The following is a 23,661-nucleotide window of genomic DNA, read 5'->3' as shown; positions in this document are numbered from 1 at the left end:
TTAAAGAAGAGACAACAAAGTACCCAAAAAAGGACCATATAGAAGGCTTAAGGCTCTAGGTTCAAAGGGTAACTTAGTGCATTATCAAGTCTATATGTACTCAACTTGAGCTTCAATCAACAAAGTGTGAAGGATTCAAAGTCAAACAGAAGAAACTATAAGGACTGATGATGTAATTCAAAATTCTAGCTTAGTACTGGTTCCATCAACAGGGCACTAGGAAAGAGGTATTAAGAAAACCCTAAGGTTAAATCCAAAGTTTTAGAGAGAGAAGAAACAAAATAGACCTCATGCAAAAATGATGTCAACATGTATTATCAATATGTTTATATTTACTTATATAATAGTCAAAGTTTTAAATCACATCAAAAATACTATTAATATTATTCAAAAATGAATGCACTTTTTTACGTAAAACTTTTATTGTGATTATTTATGTATATGTTGCTATAAAAATTTATGTATTACGTATGTAAATACATAATATTTACGTTGTATATAAATTCACCTAAAAATTATTCATGGCTGTCAAAATCAAATTAAATAATTTCACACGATTCATCACACTGATATAATCTTATCTTTTTTGAAGAGCAAATCAAAATAACCAAAAAAAAAAAAAATGAATAATTTTGGAAGAAAATAAGGATAAGTATATGAATGAGATAGGAATAAAATCACTTTGTACTGGGATTGAAGTTTAGGTGTTGGAAATGTAAATACATAGGAATTGAGTGACATATATGTAAATATGTTTTCCGGAAAATTTGAGCAAGTGTAATCATATCCAAGGCCTTCAACTCAAAACCCCTTGATTGAAAAACTACTACTAGACTATAGTAACTTTATTGAAATCATGACTAAAGTAAGTTTATTGAAAGCCTTCCAAATGTAATTTGAGATGTCTTAAGTGTAATTTTAGATATGATAATTTTACCATACTAAATTTGGATAATTACATATTTAGTGGATATTTATGCTCAATTATGTACAAATTTTCTAAAGGTTCAGTTTGAGATCACTTTTTATTTTTTAATTTTTTTATTTTTAGTCTATTTAATTTTGTTTTATTTTATATTTTATGTTTTTAGAAAACAAATTTAATACTTTTATGATTGTTGTGTTTTTAAAAACAAAAAAAATATAAAGTATGTTTATTTCGACATTTTTTATTTTTTTTAAGGAAAGAAAATATAATTTTTATAAAAGGTGATCTACCTATGCTTCAGTATTAAGCTCTGCCGCCCATGACGTATTCAACGTTTTGCTTGCTTCACCCAGCACGAAGCATTACCTGCAAGTGTGCGGGTGTGCGGGCAGCGGGCGACGGGGCAGGTGGTGGGTTGCAGCGATGACGGGCGTTGGACAGCGGCTGATGGCAGCAGGCAGGGGCTGCCGGCGAGGGTCAACCACAATCAGCAGGCGGCGATGGCAAGGGGGAAAGCGGGGAGCGGCAGACGGTACGTGGCTATGTGCTGTGACACTCGCTGTTTTTGGTGTTTTAAAATTATTCAAAAATATATTTTTTAGTATTTTAAAAAATGAAGTATTATTCTAAAAAAATAAAATGATAAACAAACATTATTTTTTTTTCATTTGTTTCTTATTTTTTGTTTTCAAAAATAAGAAAATAAAAAATAAAAAATAAAAAATAAAAATTGATCGCAAACACCCCTTAGTTCCTTTACCATAAAATGCCGATAACGGGGAGAGAAGCTCTTGGCAGGTCCGAGGGAGTGGAAATAGGAAAGAAAGGGAAAAATGGCGAAGCCATTAGGACCCACTGGTGAATTCTTCAAAAGGAGGGATGAATGGAGGAAGCATCCAATGCTCGTCAATCAGTTCAGGAACGCCACTCCCGGCCTTGGCATCGCCCTCGTCGCTTTCGGTGTTTACCTCGTCGGTGAAGCCGTTTACAATCGCTTTAACAGCTCCGATCCACATGCAGCTCACTGAAGAGGGCTTACGATCTCTGCTAAAGGTTCTTTTTTGATCCAAACGATTTTCTATTTATGTTCCGAAAACTTGGATTATGGCTTCACTACGCCTGATCGGATTTTAGGGTTTATCTATGGAGACTGATCTGGTATCAAAGTTCACTGTAGTATTTGCTTTGATTTTATAATTCATTATCCTTTGGACATTATGAAGGGCTTTGGAGATCCTTGTGTGTATCGAATTGGGACTCTTCTGATTCAGTTGGATATTGCTTTTTTTTTTAAGTCTATTTTTTACCAGGATAATTTAGAAATGAAGTTGTTAAAAGAGAAAATATTGGTTTTGTTAAGAATTATAATAGGAAATAATTTATTCCTATAAGAAGTTACGAGGAATAAATTATTTCCTTAATATAAGGAGATATTTCCTATCCTAATTTATATTTATTTCCGTAGATTAATAATTATTTGGTTTCCTATTTTATGTTATTTCCTATATCTCCTAATAGTTAATATGAATTAATTATTGGAGATATTATATGATATATCTTTCATTTCATATCATTTTCTTTTTATTACTTTTCCTATTATAGAGTTCTTGTAAGGGTTATTTATACCATCGTTCATATCAATGAAATAATAGTGTATTTCACCACATTATTCTGAAATTTCAACATGGTATCAGAGACAGGTTTCGTACCCTAGCCACCGGTCCTCCTTTAAGAATTGTCAGACCCCCTTCCTGCCATCCTCTGTGCAGGAAGGGAGGGACACTCATCTTGATATTTGAAACGACGATTTTTTCTTCTTATCCAAATCCCTAATTCCCCGCCTCCTCGTTAGGTTACAGAAGTCATGGAAAGAATCACAAAGATGTGCTCCCGTGAGTTCAAACCATCTTCAAGTCCGCGCATTGGCGTCAACCTCAGCAGCATGGTCGTTAAGCCTCCAGCCAGCAATAGTGGAGGGAGCGATCTTGACATCGGATTGTTCGCTTTTTTGGTCCCCCGCCGCATCAGCACCGACTTAATTCTCCACAAGATGTCCATCCTTGTGATTCTCCGTCGTCCGTCGTTCAGACGACGCCGTGGAGGCTACTCGCCACCTCCGTCACCTAGAAATGCATGGGCTGATGTTTTGGAGGATTCTCCTTCTCCGAGGACTTTCAGAAAGTCAGGGGATCTTACTTCACTTCTGTACACGACTCCCAAGAAACAATGACAACAAAGATGCTTTGGAGTTTGGCCAGACATCACCACAAACCATAAAAAAAAAAAAACTTTGTGTTGTATCTTCCTATACCTGCACCAGCGATGGGGCTCCAGCCAAGGCGACACCAGCGATGTCGCCACCCGCCTCATCATCATCTCATCGGAGATATCGCTGCCGTGGATCGAATAATGCCGGCAAAATCCATCGCCGACCCTTCCTCCTGCAGTATTTTTTTCTTCTTTGTCAAAGCATCAGGACTCCTGCAATATCTTTCTTCCCTGCCAAAGCATCAGGGGAAGCTGCGTTTTCAGCCGGTCATTTCTCCTGCAGCATCTTTTTTTTCTTTCTTGCCCAAGCCTCAGGGGGAGCTACGTTTCCAGCCAACCATTTCTCCTGCGGTTGGTTGTCTCTTTCCCTGCAAAATTCAAAATTCAGCAAAGTCTGAATTCAACAAATTCAGCCAAGCCTGAATCTGTCTTCTACGTCGAAACATATGACAGACAAAATTCAAAATTCAGCCAAGCATGAATCCAGCAAATTCAGCCAAGCATGAATCTCTCTTCTACACCGAAACATATGACAGACAAATTGAAAATTTAGCCAAACTAGCAAATTCGACAATCCAAACGACCAATTTTTCTTCACTACTTAGCAAGTTTGGAATTATTAACATACATTCCAAACTTGAGGGAGAGTGTTAAGAATTATAGTGGGAAATAATTTATTCCTATAAGAAGTTATGAGGAATAAATTATTTCCTTAATATAAGGAGATGTTTCCTTTCCTAATTTATATTTATTTCCTTAGATTAATAATTATTTGGTTTCCTATTTTATGCTATTTCATATATCTCCTAATAATTAATATGAATTAATTATTGGAGATATTATATGATATATCTTTCCTTTCATATCATTTCCTTTTTATTATTTTTCCTATTATAGAGTTCTTGTAAGGGTTATTTATACCCTAGTTCATATCAATGAAATCATAGTGTATTTCACCACATTATTCTGAAATTTCAACAGATTTTTATAGCAAACAGAGCACTCTGAGTGACATTTATCTAAGGAGATTTGCTTGGTTCGCTAAATGAGAAATTCTCAAGCATATATGAGTGGTTTCTTTAGGTTAGCCATTGATTTACCTTTTTAAACTTTCAGACCGATTTAAACTTATGATTTCACTGCTACAACACCCTAATATTTGACATTTTTTGTACTGCCCTAATCCCTAAGTTGTCACTAACACGCCATTAAGTTAACCGTGTTTATTATTATTTGTACTTAGACGACTCAACTTATAATAGAATTCGAACAGGGCATGTGATACATTTCTTTGTATGTATTCGACCTAATCTATAAGTTTATTAGGGAAGATTTTCTTGTTTAAAATTGTAAGTTGACCCATTCTTTTCCCCTCCAATAGTAATTATGTGCAAGTATTGATCTTTGAGGATTCTACCCTGTGCAGCTGACCATAATTTTTTTAACGGTTATTTCAATAAAAGTTGAAATTAAATTTAATTTTTATAACTAAATATTCACTTTAATTTTCTACCGACTAACCAGAGTAATATCTTTGTGAAAGTTAATAGAGTTGGGTGGTACTGTCAATTAAAAGTTTGGGCACCATATCATTAGATTAATATGCTAAAATATATTCAGCTGTGTTTGGGTTGAAGCAAGGTGAAGGAAAGGAAGTGAAATCCTGATAAATGATTGATTTATTATGAATTTTGTAATCATTGTTTGGGGCTTTCCAATGACTTGTTTTTTTCATTTCACTAAAATTCCTAAAGTCTAAACGTACCTTAGGCTTTTGATGAAAGAATAGTTATGTTTGGAACTTCTGCTGCTCATTTCTTCAGAACTTCTTAGCTGTAAAATAAAAAAAGTTGGCACGTTAAAATTTCACCCCACGTCTCCATCTAGCTATATCATCAGCCATATAAAAGTGTGGGAACCATTTATTTTCATTGGTTATGAAATGCTTTAGGAGCATTAGTTCTGGTTGGAGAAGGCCAAGTATTTTCTGTTAAAATTTTTTGTCAGCACTAGTTTGAATGTTCTAAGGTTTGAAGAAATGCACATGCAAGAAACCAAAGAGAAACAACAGGAAATGGAAACAACCCAATACAGCTGTGATAATTAGTCATTAGGCGTCGTTGACAATTACATGTTTGTATATTAATTTTAGCTGTCCCAGTGCAAGGGGCTCCACACATGGCCAAATCGACATTGTTGATATTTGTTACAAATAAATGCAATGGGTTGTTTGCGGGTCCTTGTGATTCTTGACGTTTCATAGATTTATAGGTTGCTGTGAAGTCATTAGGAGGTTTTGTAAGTGTATAAATACTCTTCATATGGGAGTATTAGTGTTAGCAATGAATGAATTAAGCTTTAGCAGACTCTCTTTCCCCCAATACTTGGAATTATGTTGATTTTTAAATTTTTACAGAAGCTCAAAGTTGCACAGCAATCCTTAAATTTTGGTTTATTTCAATGTTATTTTAGTAGAATTTCTTTTTTATTTGTGACTCAAGCTTTCATTTAGCCTCACTATCACCCGTTGTCCTATTTGCCAGGACCTCTTCCATTTATATCTGAGTTAAATTCTTTTTGCAACACTTAAATCTCCCAAGTTGCCTTCTAAATCTTTTCGCTGCAATCCGCATTCACTCTTGGTATATCACAAATGACATCATCTCTCCCATTGACTCTAGGTCCAATGTCGATCTCCTATTTTTGCCTCATATGTTTTGCATCCCGCTAGAATTTGCTTGATTCTCACCTAATTCTTTTAGCATTCACTTGATCTGGTGTCTCTTAGTTGTCATCACAGAATCTTATGATCCAAATCTAGACATCGTCACTCCGAGTGACCTTAATGTTGGAGTTGTAGGGATATTCGATTACCCTAATTTGCTTTCGAGTCTATTAACATCACAAATCTCATCAGATTCATCATATTCATTTATGAGTGCTCAAAACCTGCCAAATTCATAATATTTATTTTCTGAGTTTTTATAACCATTATTGCGAGACCATAGTGAAGATGTGGCTAATATTATGCAAATATTTTAATGGATAGTTATCGGGTCCTTTGTAGTTTTAGTAGTCTATAAGCTTAATAGGTTGCTATTAAGTCGTTATGAGCATTTGTAAGTCAATTAATACTGTTAATGTGGGAGTGTTCAGATTATACAATGATTGAACTAAGACATGGGAACAACCATCCAAAATAACTACAGTTCTAGGCATCCTCTAATTGTTTCTCTTTTCCCCTATTTATTTCTAGAGTTTTAGGCAAGATAGAAGTTCTCTTGTTGTCCATGTATTTCATTTAATTCTCTTTCTTGTTAGTTTTTTTATTTGCCTTTTTAATTAGTTTCATTTAGTTTCCATTCTTTTGAGTAGATGGCGACCCTTTCTCTCATGAATTTTTGAGATTTTAAGAGTAGTTTTTCTTAAACAATATTTCCTTTGATGTTGTTTTAGCGTTATGTTAGACATGAACTTGATACTTTATATTGGAATAAGCTCCCTTAGTTAATTACTCTTGCAACCATATAACACTCTTGATTAAAATCTTTCTTGGGCTCAATTTTAGGGTTAAATTTGATTTTAAATGTAAATTTAAGTGAGCGGGGAATGGTTGGAGTAATAAAGGCTGACCCTATGAAGTTCTCATGGTTTCATCATCCAGGGCATAGTAGTGGACCTAGTTTACAATGTAGGGTTTCATAATATTTTCTATTGGGATATTTTTATTGGACCTAGATCCAAACATTTTACCATTTAAGTTTTTATAATATTCACTTATATGATAATATTCTTTAGGCACTTCACTGGTTGACTGATTAGTTTTTAATTGTAGAAGTTATATTAACATTTACATGCCTATTTTTTGGGTAACAGACGAACAATATTTAAGTATGTGTAATTATTATTTTCGAATAACATTGATTGATAGTTGTTAATATCAAACCCATGAAAATTTGTATCATGTCTTCGATCTATATTCAACTAATTATATTCTTCTATTTTGTAAATAATTTAAATGTTTTGACTTTTCACTTATTTGAACTATGTTTTCAGTATTGAAAATTATCATTTGTTAAAACTTTTTTCTAAAAAACTTACTTTAACTATCCTTTATAAACATTTCTATAACTAATACTAAAAAGATAGGGACTTAATATTGACTTTTGATACAACCCTACTATAATTGAGAACTCTTTGGTCATGTTTAAACTGCTAGTGCTAGTATGTACTCTATCATATGTATTTTTAATAGCTTTCACACACCTTTGGCACACATTTTGTCCTTGACGTGTATCAAATCAATTCTTATGATACAAAATTATATACTTTCTCATTATCAATAAAAGTTATATAGAGATCATTTATTTGTTTTATATAATTACTAGTATTAAAAAATTAGATTCATGGTAAATCTTCTTGTCCTGAAACAAAATTGATTACTTGATGTTGATATAATTTTCTAGATCATGCTCTATTATTCTCTCCCATTATTTAATTGTTTCCCCTTTAAGTTTGATTCTTTTTTTGTCTAGTAGTTAACATAGTCTTGATCATCTTTATGTTTCTTAGATATTATGCCAAAATGATTCTTCTTCCATCATTTGTCACTTATAAGTTTGATTCATTTATGCTTAGTAGTTAACATAATCTTGAGCATCTTTTTGTTTCTTTGATATTATGCCAAAATGATTTTTTCTTCTATCATTTGTCATCCTCTTAGTATTCAAAATTGAAATGAAAAATTTATTAATCAAATTATTGCAACATAGTCTTCAAATCTCAACAGACCTCTAATTTGCATATAATTTTTGTTTTAATAGATATTTCTTTCAAGCTAAATCCACTTCAGTTTAGAATAATCTATAGCTTTTCTCATTATTTTGTTTAAATTTTGTTTCTGAGTATTGTTTTTCTTTTAAATTCTTTTGATATTTGTTTGAATTAATATATTTTTCTTTCTTAAATATTTTCATCATTAATGGGCTTTATTATATTGTCTTCTAATGCATCTTACTAGATAAAACTTTTTATATTCTTTTATCTCTTGCCCTAATTATTTTATATATTTCCCCATTTTCTCCTTTAGTAACTTCTCTATTATATAAAGTATCAAGTTAACGCTTTTATCATACTCACTTTTGTCTTTGCAATAGTTATAAGTCTTTGTAATATCTTTTTTCTCATTCTTCGCAAGTTCTTTGTTCTCTATATAATCTTCTGAACCTCTTCACTCCACTAAATCTGTACCTTTTTTTAGCTTGTTGTACAATAGTCTTCTTCATGGTACCAGCTATCTTATACTATGTTCACTTTGATGTCACTAAAAAAAATAAAAATAAATAAATAAATAAATAAAAAAAAACCAATTTGCACCTCATGACAATATTTGAATGATTCATTTATTAACCATTTCAATGTCACCATTTTATTTTAGGTTAATAGTTCTTATTCTTTTATTTATATTTTTAACATATAAATTTGTAATTTTTATTCAGTATTGCATGGATGAACCTTCTCCTAAAATCACCTCATTATTTCGTATAATTTTCATTTCTTTTTGTAAAGAACTCTATTTGTGATTTGCTAACTTATCTTTGAAGAGTAAATAATTTTTCTTTATTTTTAAAATGATATTTTTGCTATGACAAAGATCATATACTACGATTAACTCCAGCACAAATTATGATATTTTCACACTAAAAATGAGTGAAAATGAAATCATTCTTAAACATAAGTAATGAGCACTAATGATAACTGCCTTATGATTAATTGTATTCATCTTAATAATTTTTTCATTCAACACTGACCTCTTCAATGCTCCTATTTTATTTTTATTATTGAAATTTATAACATTCAGTAGCTTATACCCTTCCCTTGTGTCTTTGAATTTTTTCACTTTTCATTAATTTGTTCCTCACAAATAATGCTTTTTCTTTTTCTAATCATTATGTACACTAATTCTTTTACTCAAGTTCATGCTGCATTTCTATTCTTAATTTTAAACTTAAGCAACCCTTGCTCATTTTAACCACATTTGATTAAAGTGTGACATGCAACATACATATTTATAGAATGGAACGTAATTTTAAGTTGCTTAAGTCATAGATTTCTTACTTTTACTGAAAGTTCAAATTTGTTATCCTGTCTTGACATTGTTTTATATAGGCTGACAGGTTGAGTATGGTTACAGAATTTTAAACACTTTTGTTGGATGTGCGGGCTCCAAAGTCTCCTAGGATTAGCCTGACTCGTCCCATATCAATTCTGGTTTGAAGGTTACATGGAAATCCAGATATTTTATTAAAAAATAATACTGCATTTTGAAATACAAAATAAAGACCCCCAGCGATATTGTGTTTTTGCACTGCTTGAGAGGTCCCTCAGTGAAACGGCAATAATCTTATTAATAACTTTAGGTCTGACTCTCAACTGATTTCTTTACCCTACATAATCTGTAGTCTTTGTACTCTTGAGTCTGATTCATCTTCTCTTAATTGGTGTAGTCCTGATTTTGTTATTCATTGAAATTTAAGATGGGCTGCAAAGTTACCACTGATCCTTGGTCCTCTTTCTAAATTGCATTTTTAATGTCATGTAATGGTTAACTATTACCTATGGGAGCCTTTTCATTCGACCACAGACTTCTACAAATTCATTTTGCATATATATTGTTTTGAAAGTGCAAGTTAATGTAATGGTGTCAGTTCAACTTTAAGTTTGCATCTCTAAAGCTGAGAAAGCTATCCCTATTTGTTGACAATTGGCTGTTTTGCTTGGTTGAATAAAGAAAAGAATGCTTTTGATATCTGTTAAACCGAAAGAGTCGTCAACCTTATTATCTTTTACTTCCTATCTGCAACAGTAGTTTTTTTCTAAAGAAAAAGTCATTGATTAGCGATTCATTTCCATTGGTTAATAAAAAAAATTCCATGCATGGCTATGATGATTTATGTAACGCTCACAAACACCCGCCTGCCCCACTGATATAACAATTAGAAATAGTATGTCAAGGCTCTTGGCTTTTTAATTAATCAAATATAAATTACTTATCATATTTATCATTGCAGTCAAACAAATACTAATCCTGTAAGCAAATGCTAAATTAGATTATCCAAAAACATTCACTAATTGAAACTTGAGGTAGTTTTAATGAATGTTGCTTTACATTTCTAAATTAGCTTGCTTTTCTTTTGGTAGAAAAAGCTTAACCTAATTCTTTGTTTTTCTCATTTTTTTTGGATTCACTTGTGACTTTTATAGTATTTGCCTTTGGAGTTTGCTTATAGTGTCAATCTTATTTGGTTGGAAAATGGGAATTGATTGTAGTTGTTTGATTGGAAAGATCTTTGGTTAGTTAATTTCTTTACTAGCGAGTACTTATTAAATATATACCTATCATCAAATGGAAGAGAACATTTTGAATTTGATATTGCTACTTGCTAATCCCCTTCCTCCAGCTCATGCACGCACCTGTATGTGTGTTTGTAAAGCTAGCATTCTGATCAGAAAGCCCAATATCCCAATAAAATAATAATAAATATAAATTTGATTGCTTTTTCATATAGAGTTGTTGGTAATGTAGATGATAAAATAGTTTTTAATATACCAATCCTCAATTATAACTAGAAAATCAAACAATCCCAGGAGCGCTTTACCCATATAATTTTACATATAGAGTAGACCATAACTTTGCATTGGCCTATCACTGACTAAATCTTTGACTGCTTGTTTCTATTTTTTTTTCAAGTTTATCAGCTTTTCTCTAAGAAAAATACACTATCCAGAAATTGACTTCGTCTCTTTTGAGCCAATGTTAGTAGCATTTACAATACATCCACATCCAAGTGCTCAATTTTTGTGTTTGGCAATCCTTATAGATTCTGTGATATACTTTGGAATGCATAAATTAACCTTCCAATGCTTCTATTTTGGATTTTGCATGTACTAACTCACAATTCCTATAGCGTATGAATTATCTGGCATAATTGATTCAAATCAACCCTATAACTATCCTTCGATATCGAGATGGTTCATTGAAGGGTTCTTATTTGTTAGCGGTCTAAGTATATCCATATGAGTACCGACATGTTTTCAACATATAAGGCTAATACTCTTAAGTAGATGTCAAGAAATTAATTTGGCTGTTCTAGGTCTTTTGTGACAAACATACTCTTGCAAATAGTGCCAACATGTTTTCAACATATAAGGCTAATACTCTTAAGTAAATATCAAGAAATTAATTTGGCTGTTCAAGGTTTTTTGTGACAAACACACTCTTGCAAATAGTGCCAACATGTTTCCAACATATAAGGCTAATACTCTTAAGTAAATATCAAGAAATTAATTTGGCTGTTCAAGGTTTTTTGTGACAAACACACTCTTGCAAATAGTGTTTTAAATTAAAGATGCTTTTGTTATTACCCTTGGTGAGAATGATGTCTACATGATCAAGTCTAATGGAGTGTGTTTGAAGATATAATGATCTGTGATGCCATTGTGAAGACCTATATGGGAATGAACATCGCAAAAAATTTTGAACAATACTTTAGGCCTTATTAAACACATAGATTGACCATCCTTGATTGGTGGCCATTGATAAACATGGAGGACTAGTAGATGGGGAGAATATTTCAAAATAGCTTATCCCATAAGTATATGAGAATCCTTTGAGAAATTGTATGTTTCGTACATATCGATCGAACCATTAGAATGGATTTTGATAGAAAATAACCATTGATAAAAAATGGATTTAACCCTAAAAGATGGAGTAACTATTGTTTTTAATGGCAATTCGAAAACACTTTTCTCAAATCCATTGCCTATTTTCATGGAGGGTTTTGTAACAGTTCTCAATATGTTTTTTAAATATATATAGATAATAGGTATGAGGAAAATGTATGGAAGGAAGGAGATAAATGGTCAAACGATGTAAAAGAGTGTGTGAGATGAGTATTCCATTTCCTTTATCTTTTCACAAGGACATTGTTAAATGTGGATCATTAAACCCATCAACAAGAGAATGCTTAGTGAAATCTGATAATTTGGATGAGGCGTTTCTTTGTATGGTGGTTGAGGTCATTGTGAATATACCTTTACAATGGTAATGTAGACATAAGAGCTTTTGGAGGGAGTGGAATGTAGAGCTTTTGGAGGGAGTGGAACATTTTGGAAAGGTATGTAAGAGGAAGGAGAACAGAAATGTTCTGATTTAATAGTAATAATGAACAAATTTAATAAACATAGTGAGTAGATTATAACATTTATATTCTTTCCGTTGTGGAAATACTCGAAAAATACACATTGAATACATGAGGAGAGGGCTTGTCTTGCTGGTGGAAGTGTATAGACAAAGCAAATAATCAAACAATATTGCTGTAAGAGGAAATGCAGTCTGGCAAAGATAAATAGTTGAGATAGGGAAGTTTTCTTAATAGAGCAGGGAATGACAAATAATATTCATATTAAATATTAATATCCCGATAAGATCTGAAATTTTGCAATAAGGAATTGAGGTACTGTCTTTTCCTGAGATGAGGCATAAGGCTCAATGTATTTTAAGTAATAAATCTCAAATTAAACCGTTGAATTACTAAAAATATGAAATAACAAGTAACATGCAAAAATTAGGGTAAGATGTTAAAGTAAGATAATAAAGTGCCGAAATAAGATAATTGAAAGTGATGCAAGCCTACAAGCATCAAATAATAAGTCTCTCTCCCTTTCAATTCAATATTAATTAGTCTGTAGTTGTAATTTATGAATTGACAAGTCTCCCTATACTCACATCACTTAGGGTACTTTATGAGATGCATCATCATAGTTTATTACTTTCTCCTCTCACACATCTTTATCTGAATCAATATCTTCCCAATCTTCCACATCATCTATAATCTCAAATTATTTTATTTCTCCTAATCAATATAATCTAATAAATTATTAAATAAATTTAAAATAATGACTATATTGATGGTTTCAATTTTTATTATATAAATTTTATACTAGGATCTTTTTTCTTTTTCATTAACTTGTGCTAGTCATATTATACCATTGAAGATGGTTAAACTTCAATTTCGTACTTCACGACTTATCATATGATCTCACATCATTCTTGAGGGATTATTTTCCAAGTTTTCTTCTTAAAATGTCTATCTTTTAATTTTTAAGTATACATAGTATAAACCAGTTGTTACAATCTTGCCACTATATCTACTACTACTAATATTACATTCCATGTATTTAGTTTTATATCTATTTAAACAATAACCTTTTGATACTAAAGTTGGCCTCCATAAATCAAGTTTAGATTGTAAATTAACAAAAATCATATGTAGATTCTAACTTACTCTCTCTCTGTATTTTTCCATCAAACATCTCAATAAATATATACCTTCCATTGTAGACTTGTCCGACATGAATCCAAATTGATTTTGAGAAATTTTTGTTACATTTAACTTAATTATTCTATAATTTACAGTCTTGTGCATTCCTTTTATTCTTAAAAATATGAATTAGTGTACTCTTTCTCCCCTCATCAAACATATTTTAAGTTTTTAAAACAATATTAACAAGTTAGTGAAATCATAAAATTTTCATTTCTTCTAAATTTTTTCACACCTATATCAAAATAATATGAGGTCCTAGTGCTTTTTCACATTCATTTTCTTTTTAGACTCCTCAACTTATGTTTTACTACAGCGGTGGTAAAAAAAAATACTATTATTTCAGATGTAAAGATCATTAAATTTATTTTGTATTTTCACAATCTTCATTAAAACTTTTATCAAAATATCTTCCCCCACAAATTATGAATAGTTTTATCTTAGAATAGTACTTTTTTTATTTTTATCCTTAATACCTTTATCCTAAACAAAATTTTTATTTTTCTTATTTTTATCTAGCGAGTTCATACATTTACCTTTCGTTCTCTTTAATATCTAATCTATTATAAAGATCGTTAAAAATAAAAGTCTTGGTATCACAAATTATTCAATTAGATGGAATTTTTTAGCTCAATGACACAAAGAACCCAGAAGAGATTGGTCAGTTTTTGGAACTGTGGACTTTGTTATGGAGATAGTCATGATATATTTTCCTCAATGTGTTATGTTATTACTAGATCCGTGTATTGTTTTGCTGAAGAGAGAAGTTCTTAGAATAAAATGTGTAGATAAGAGATATAATACTTTCCTGGAACTTCGTAAAATGAGGATAGTCTCATGTCTTCTTGGAAGGTCTTCAAACATAATAATGATGGGAATGGATGCTTCAAGAACAACATTATCAATTACTTACCTCTTAGAAAATTTTATTGTCATGACAATCTAGAGGAGAAGACTTCAAGTTGTTGGAACAAGTGAAACGAAGAAATTCTAACACCTGTTTTTGACTGTCTTGAATGTAATAGTTAGGCAGTATAGGATTCAAGATTGTTAAGGAGTCAAGCAAGAACACAATAATCGACACTTCCCACTTTGTAAACTTTATGTTTCCAGGTAATCAAGTGGATGAGTATTAATGTTATGAAGCTTGTCATGAGGACTGACAAAGAAGCCTAAAGCTGAGACCATATGAGATAGTTTGTAGCAATGAAGTTGATTATGATATGCATGGAGGAGAGTTTCAAGTCCTTAAGATGAGGTTGAAAAGCCATAAGGAGTTGACTCATATCATAGAGGACGAGAGATGTTAACAGCGGCTAATGCTGCCTCACATTCTGTTTTTTTTTTTTTTTTAATCTATGGCAATATTTTTCAAAATCTTGACAAAATATTTAAATGATTTGATAAGCTTGTTTCAGGTAAATAACTTGGTGATCCTAAGACATACTCTTTTATAACTAAACAATGTACTTCTTTTTATTAAATCTCTAGCATTAATCAAACGGAAAAGTAGCTTCATTTGTTTATGTTGTTTTCTATTTCTCCAGCCATTGTCTGTCTTAACCATTGCTTATTTATTTATTTATTATTTTCGAAATTATTTGAAGTCTTGGAGTAAATTTTTGTGATAAAGCTTATAAATTCATAAAACGGCAGGCATCATTCCTGAAAATTCCAGCGATGTCTTCGAGCAACTGCTCAGTTCGTTTCTTTAGTGTGGAGAATATTGGAGGCTTTTCAACGTGGTTTTATATCCTATATTTCTAAATAATCTGCCGCCGAAACATAATTTTTTCATATTGTATAGCTATTTACATGACCTTTTAGTTGTGACCGTCTTTATGCGTGTTGACATTTTCTGAATTGGGAAATTGCTGATTATGAATTGCGTGCCTTACTATTGGTTAGGGATTTTTGTTTAGCTTTGCAGGAAGATTGATGCGGCCGTTTCAGCATAGTGAAATTGGAGAAAAGATGGAACTCAAGGAAGAATGCCTTGGTGCGCTGAGTCCCATAATGTGGTTTCATTAAGTTGGCTTTTGACCCTATTAATAACATTTTAAAAATCAGATTTTGGACTTGTCAGTTCTATCTGTGAATCCAAATTTATCTCACATGCCCAATAATCAGAGTGATAGAAACCGAAGAGAAGAGAGAGAAAGTGATAGAAAGAGAGAAAATAACACACATACTTTCCCTATAAGGGCGAACTAGGGTATTCTAGGGTTATGTGACCTATTTTATACATGAAAAATAGATTTTTCAACATAAAAAGGGAGCGAGTCCGTTTCTATGTTTCTATCACTTTCTCAATAGAAATAAACTTGCCCAATAATACGAGTCCCCCACCGCCACACACCGCCCCCCCCCCCCCCCCCCCCCAAAGAAGCCTCCAATACATGCCATGGACCTTACATGTTTGCCCTTTAATATGGGCGTTACAGAGTATTATTGTCTTTTGGTGTGCCTTTTTGGTATTTGTAATTGATTCAACAACTTTTTATATGGCAGGACTCTGCTTAACAAGTCCTTAAGTCGGCCGTTTGGGCTGTTTCGATCATCCGAGTTTGGTTGGTCGTCCATTTAGCCTGTCGGTCAGTCATCCAGGTTTAGGTGGTCAACTGGCTAAGGTGGTCCCGCTAGCCCTCAATATTGTAGTATCTCATCAAGATCCACAAAGACATTTTTTGGACATACATAAAAGTTTCATAGTCTCTTACTTCTTGGAAGGAAAACAATAATAAAAATGAGGCTTTTTAAATATAAAAAAATGTGATTATATTATAGCACCCATTGTACTCTCTTGGTTCATCAAAGCTGCCGCTTGCTGGTTGGTAATCCAAAACTGGAGATATATTTGTTTGATCGTCTTGGAGGAGAGTTTTATTTGCTTGTACCTAAGGAGTGTTTTGTTTTCTCTTCTTGAAGGATAACCTTTTGTTTGCTCGTACTGAAGGAATTTTTTGTTTGCTCGTTTTGTAAGTCTTTTTTGTAGGTTCTGAAGAAGGGTTTTTTGTTCACTCGTTCCGAAGGAAAGTCTTTCGTGTGCTTGTGTCAAGGGAGTCTTTCGTGTGCTTGTGTTGGAAGAGTCTTTCGTGTGCTCTTCCCGTAGGAGAGTCTCGTTTGCTCATCTTAGAAGAGAGTCTTTCATTTTCTCGTCCCGGAAGAATCTTTTTTGCTCGTTATGGAGTTGTTTGCTCTTCACGAAGGAGTCTTTCGTGCGCACATCTCGGTGAAGAGTCTTTCGTGTGCTTATCCCAGAGGAGAGTTTTTGAGGTGTATTTCTCTTTGTTGGTGTTGCTTCCTTTCTTATTCGCATCATGCTCCACGACCCCACACCTTTCGGGATTTATAATTTAGATTTGTCCCGTGAGGCATGCCCAAGGATCAGAGCGGTAGTTAGTAGAGAGGAGAGAATGGAGAAAGAGAGAGAAAAAACACACATAGACTTGCCCTGTAGGGGTGAGAATTGAGGTACTCAGATTACAAGAGAGGAGGAAAGAGAGTCCCCCACCCCACCCTGCAAGCCCAAAAGAAGACCCTGTTACATGTCGACCTCATTAATAGGAGATAGGGGGTCAAAGGTGTAAAATTACTTGTTTTCCTTTACTTCAGCATGAGCGTTATAGGATATTATTGTCTCTTGGCGTGCTTTTTTCGTATTTGTAACTTATTCTGGCATATTTTCATATGGATGAACCTTCGGATTGGCAGGTCATTGTGTTATTTCGGTCGTTCAGGCTATCGGTCGGTCGCTCAGGTTATCAGTCAGTCGTCCAAGCTGCGGTGGTCGGTCAGCTGAGTTGGCTGAGAGTGGTTGGTCGGCTGAGGTGGCTTTACTGGCCTTCACTACCACATTATCTCATAAAGATCTTTGCAGTCATTTTTTTAGATAAAATATCTTTGAAATCATTACAATACTTCCAAAGAAGCAAATGAGACATATCGAATCTCTACCACATATTAAATCTCGTAAAAAAGTTTTATTATGCACAAAAAGGTTATTTCAAAAGTGGTAATAAATTTACTAAAAACAACCAATCAAAAAAGAAATACAACTCACTCAAGGAATGACAAATCTAAGAATCGCTAGCCATATATAACTCGTGCAAAAAAAAAAAAAAAAAAAAAAAAAAAAAAGACAATGATTAAACCAAAGAAAGAGTTTATCGAAACAGTCTCCGATAAGCAAATAAGACAGCTCCACAAAAACTATATTAGAAACCGTAATCCTCTATGAAGTCAAACCCCATCTAGCAACCCAGTTAGCAGCCTTATCTCCTTCACGATGAGTATAAGACCAATGAACCTACACAAAAATTTGATGAGCAAAAATCTTCTTCATTTGAATGATCAAATCCCAACCATACTTTATCTGCTGAGTGCAATACTTCCAACGAAGCAAAGAATCCATTTCAACAATAATACTACTCCAACCACATTTAATAGCAAAAACCAAAGCATTAACCACTGCATCAGCTTCAGCAACAATCAGAGAAGACGATAGAATAGGTACAGAAAAACATAGAACAAGATTAGCTAACCAGTTTATACAAACTCCATCTGTGTCAGCCAAGCTACAATTCCAGTTCCCGTCCACACTGAATTTCAACAAACCATATTTGGGTTTTTTCCAAAACACAAGTTTATAACTCCATTTAAGCTTCTTAAGAACTAAAATCATAAATTTGTTAAACATCCTAAAATTATGCATATTCACAAGTTTTTTAAAACTATCAAATAAAAACATTTTAAACACAAAGTTTTGAATGTAATTGAAACTGCCAGAAACAGTAGCCAACTTGTCATTATGTTTACTCAATTCCTCATAAAACATAGATACCAGAAAATCACAATAGGAATGGAAGCATGGAATTGACCTCCATAACTCTTCCAACAATCAATACAACCAGCAATGTACTTCATATGGTCAACATTCATCACTTTATCAAAAAGAATGAACATCTTAACCCAAACCTCCTTAGTAAAATGACAATTGATAAAAGTATGTTCCACATCTTCATCATGTTGTTTACACAGAAAACTCCTCATAAATAATCTCGCACCTTTCATTTTCAAAATGTCATGAGTAGGAATCATGTGATGAAGTAACCTCCAAATGAAAAAATTGAGAAGGTTTAATTATAGAATTTCAAGCCCATTTTAAATCAATCCCTTTAGTATGGGGCCAAGATATAAAAAATATCCTAGAAATAGAATTGCCACTTTCACTTTTAATCTTTATTATATCCATTCTAGTAGTAATAGGAATCTTAGAAATCAAATAAGCATCCTCCTTATTAACCAAATCCCCAAGCTTATTGAAATCCCAACTATGATTACTCCAAAAACCCTTAATAACCACCATCACATTAAAAGGACCCCCATAAGAGTCAGCTAAAGGATCATCCCCCAACCAATTATTATACTAGAAACTACAAAAACCGTTACCAATATCCCAACAAATAAATTCCTCTATGAATTTACCAATCTTAAGCATTTCTTTCCAGAAAAAAAGTGTCAGAATAATTTCTAATAATAGAAAGAGGATGGGAACTTCCACAATTTTTATCTCTCATCAAAAGAGACTAGAGGAAATTAGCACTCTTGAATTGCACTCATAAGTTCATGAAACTGATTTTCATAGAATCATTAATACTTCTAAAACCCGAACCTCTAGAATGAGTTGGTTTGCACATTTTTAGCCAAGTTAACCAGTGAATTCCTTGCTCTTTACCAACCCAAAGAAATTTATTCAAATTGTTCTCCAATCTTTTGACTTGAATAGTAGAAATTTTCATGAAACGTAGAGTGTAGAGAGGTATAGAGTAAGAAAACTTTTCAGTAAAGTAACTTTGTCACCAAAAAATAATAGAAATTTATCCAAAGTTGTAATTCTCTTATTGATCTTATCAATAAGACTATCAAAAAGATAAGCTCTTCTTTTACCTTTATCCAAATTAAAACCCAGTTAATTGACGTGCAGATCACCTTTGAAACAACTAGTTTAATCTTGAATCTAATTTTTCTTCTTAATAAAAATCCATCATGAGCAATAAAAACTGCATTTGCTGGAATTGAAACTCAAGCCAGAAACCTCTTGAAAATGATTAAGACCTTTCCATAATTTTTTGATAGAGCCTTTATTGGTGTTAGAGAAAATAACTAAATCATCAGCATACGCAAGATGAGAACTTCCAAAAATACTTTTGACGGCATAATACATGCTAGGATAAGCACTGAATAGCCTCTTAAGATATATAGAAAGATAATCAAAAGCCATATTAAATATAATAGGAGAGAGTGAATCTCCTTGCTTAATCCGTCTAAAAGATTTGAAGAAACCACATTTATTATCATTTATCAAGATAGAGTAATAATTATACTCCAAGATTCTTGTAATAAGAAGACCAGAAGCTTGATTAAAACCTCTAGCCTTGAAGACATCCAAAATGAATTTACACCTTACAGTATCATAAGCCTTTTTTTATATCCATCTTGAAAATAATGTTGCCATTTCTACCTTTTTATCAAGGTCCAAAAACATCTCCTGAGCAATAAGTGCATTCTCATCTATATAGTTGCCTTTAATAAAAGTAGATTGTTTTTTAGCAACAATAATATTGAAATAAGACTGAAATCTGACAACCACAATTTTAGAAAAAATCTTAGAAACCACAGTATTAAGACTTATTGGCTTGAAAGCATCCAATGTAAACAATCGTTATTTTTAGGTATAAGTACCAAATTGGAAGCTTTAAAAAATATTGGAAGATCTGCTCCCTTGAAAACATCTTGCACAACTAAGTTAACATGTTTACTCACCACATCCCAACAAGTTTTGTAAAAAGCAGACAGGTCCAGTAATTTTATACTGTCAATAGAATTAAGAGCATTCTTGATCCCAACAATATCAGGAATGATTTTAAGATTAATATTACCAGCAACATTAACATCATTAGCAAACAGGTCCATACTTATATTAGCCAGAACCTTACAATCAATGTTAATTAGCTTTGTATAATACTGAATACCCTCAGCCTCAATGAGATCAGGAGAGTAAAATATTGCCATTATTTTGCTTAATCCAACTAACAGTATTACAAATTCTTCTTTTTTTAAAGAAAGCACGATAATAAGAAGTATTTCTATCACCATTAACAATTTGATGACCTACAACATTTTGTTTATAAAAGTCCTCCATAGCAATAGCATTAGTCAACCTGTCCTGTCCTGCTAACAAGCTAAGATAATCAGTCGAATCATTATTATACTCCTCATCAAGCCTCTTCATATTATTCTCAGCCAACTGAACTAAAGAATGCAAATTTTCAACTGCGTACCAATTCCACTTTTTAAGTTTAAAAGTCATAGATTTATGCAAGCCCAAGGAATTCTATGAGTATGATTCTAATAGATTGAAGGAAATGGTGTTCAAGAGAATAAGATTCTTTTGACTCGATAGGTGGAGGAGGATGAGCCCTTAAAAAGAGACGTTCAAGAGTTCTATAAGCTACTAAATGCCATACAATAAACACTATGAAATTATTGCATAACCCATTCTGGGTAATCCATGACTCTTATAATATTGAGAATCAAAACTGAATATGACATGCTTTGAGAATGATTTAATCAGATTGTCTGATTACTTTAATGGACAAGTATAAAATAAAATTTAGTGCTAAGGAAAAATTATGTCCAAGTTAGTATTGATATAAAAAAAGATAAATTGTTATGTAAATAATTGCATTTTATATTACAAGACTAATACAAATGAGACTCAATGCAAGTTTTATGATCCTCCAAGGTTTAGTTCACAAATATAATATACAGGCATCACTTCAACCTGTCACTTTTTTCACGTATAAAAGACTATTCATAATTATCAATGTTGCTCAACATCTATATGATGACACAAAAAAGGATCAGAAAATTTAAGTTTTTTCAGTCTTCCAAAATATGGAGAAGTTTTGAAGTTTGATCATACTTATCTTGATTTTTAAATTGAGTTGCGTAATGTTCGGTTTGGTTTGTGTGCTGATGATGTCACGCCATATAGTCAGTCTACCTTGTTTTGTTCATGCAAATTTATGATGGCCACTCAATACAACTTATGACAAGCTATGCATAACTACTTTTATATTTCACACATTGATTATATTTATATCTTTAGATAGAAGAGTTATTTATCTTATTGAAAACGGGTTTGATCATTTATGATATTATTACAAATGAAATTTTCGAATCAAAATAGCACTGATGTGGATAATAAATAATTTTTTTGCATATAAAATTTTGGGGTGGAGCATTGTGAGAAAATTAGCTTACTCACACTACACTAGTCGATTAACATCACAGAAAAAGTTTATGGTTTGAATTGAATCAACATTTTCTACATGTTAGTCATACATCTAGAAAATAAAAAGATGATTTCATAACAAGTAGAGTTGAGGCAACAAGGTGTACATCAAAGTTAATTTGAGATAAGTTATGACAAATTAGTTGTGTAATTATGAATAGTACTGATTCTCAAGGTTGTCTTCATATCATCACCTTAAATTTGATTTTTAACATAAGTCAACAAAATGAAGTATTTTTAAGGATATGCCCTATTGTTAAACTAATTTAATTGACTCAAGCTCCTAATCTAAAGAAGAAAAGATAAATAACTCTTGTGATTTTGTTTAAAAGAAACATCAATTTAATTGATGAGATAGACTACCATGAGATTCTCCTAAAAATAGAGCAATCACAATATCATAACTCTATTTATTGAAGATGCCCATTGCATCACCCTTTGAATCACCTGCTTCATCCATCCAGACAGGCTATTCTATAAGATCATAGACATCATTATGAATAAGTATCATACTCCTTACTTATCTCAATAGAAGATACTAATAAGAGTCCATGATATGTAGTTCAAAATGTTTTAGGTAAAACCTAAATAATATTAAATTATATTACAATATTATTTATGTTTTATAATTATATTTACTTGATTTATTGATATTTTTTTGTGTTGAAGGAGTTTTGGTGGCTGCTTGAGCAATATCAACAAATTAGAAGTTACTTCAATATTAGAGGGGTCATCCTCTTACAAGTTATCTTCACTGACATACGCAAAATGGGAAAAAGACCCCTCCAGATTGGAAAGGATGTTTGTGGCTAGTTGTGTAATGCATGGGCCTCTTATGCTATATCTAAAATAGGCTGTAACCAAAACAAAATTGAGTTTTGAGAGCATATATACATCCGCACACATTAGAAACATTGTCCCACATAACAAACACATCTGGAGAAAGCTTATAACTTTTACAATAAATTAAATAATTCATGATTATTTAACATTTTTTTAATATGTCAACAAGAGCATGTGCTTAAGCAAGAGCCTACCACTGCTGAACTACAGTTTTAAACACCATTCTCAACCGAATTAACTATGGGTCAACTCCAGATTATAAAGTATTCATGTAAATGGAATAATACCTTTTATATTTTGTAATTATTTTTCAAAATTATTTTCCCCTTATCTACTATTTACATTTTTTTTTTTTGTAAAAAGAGTAAATACAGCTGAGAGTAAGCGCTTAGGAAAAGTTGCAAGCTCTAGTGGCTAGTCTGTGTTTTTGGACTATGAACCCCTAGAGAGAAACCGCTGGGTGGAAAGAAAAAGGAAGGATGTAAGGCTTGGGTGAGGATAGAGCAGTTAGTGGAGGACGAGGAGCAGGACAAAGGAGGAGGGAGACCGTATTGACAAGGCGTACATCTTTTTTTTATTGATTATTATTGTTTCTGTTGGGCGTTATTTACATTTTTTAGAGCGATACTTGTGTACTTGTTATCTGTTTAACTTTGTTATTATATTTATTATGATTTAGTCATTATAGTTTTCTTTATGAGATATTATATGATTCTAAGGTCATATTAATATAATGTTGTGCTTTGTGTTGCGAGTGTATGTGTTCAATTCTGTTGGGCTGGGATCTTTATTATTTTTTTTTTCTTATGCTATAGATTTTCGGCGGAGTTCCGGATGCTATTTCGCTAGTAATGACATCGGTATAACGAATAAAATTATTA

General features: G+C 32.3%; 1 protein-coding gene across 3 annotated transcripts; it reads left to right on the top strand.

Moving 5' to 3' along the window:
* The first annotated feature begins 1,699 nt into the window (after positions 1 to 1,699).
* On the top strand, positions 1,700 to 23,353 carry LOC110030305 (NADH dehydrogenase [ubiquinone] 1 beta subcomplex subunit 3-B-like). 3 transcript variants are annotated; one of them, XM_020732951.1, is made up of 2 exons: positions 1,700 to 1,981; positions 23,144 to 23,353. In XM_020732951.1, exon 1 carries the CDS (start codon positions 1,762 to 1,764, stop codon positions 1,954 to 1,956), a length of 195 nt encoding a protein of 64 aa, XP_020588610.1. In that variant the 5' UTR covers positions 1,700 to 1,761; the 3' UTR covers positions 1,957 to 1,981; positions 23,144 to 23,353. The 3 variants fall into 3 exon arrangements, with proteins under 3 accessions (XP_020588610.1, XP_020588611.1, XP_020588609.1); XM_020732952.1 differs by lacking the exon at positions 23,144 to 23,353 and adding an exon at positions 17,293 to 17,718; XM_020732950.1 differs by lacking the exon at positions 23,144 to 23,353 and adding an exon at positions 15,239 to 15,463 and having other exon boundaries at positions 1,701 to 1,982.
* Positions 23,354 to 23,661: the final 308 nt, after the last annotated feature.

Source organism: Phalaenopsis equestris, unplaced genomic scaffold, assembly GCF_001263595.1.
Source record: "Phalaenopsis equestris unplaced genomic scaffold, ASM126359v1 Scaffold000696, whole genome shotgun sequence".
Taxonomy (NCBI): Eukaryota; Viridiplantae; Streptophyta; class Magnoliopsida; order Asparagales; family Orchidaceae; genus Phalaenopsis; species Phalaenopsis equestris.
This window is presented reverse-complemented; position numbering and strand designations above follow the sequence as displayed.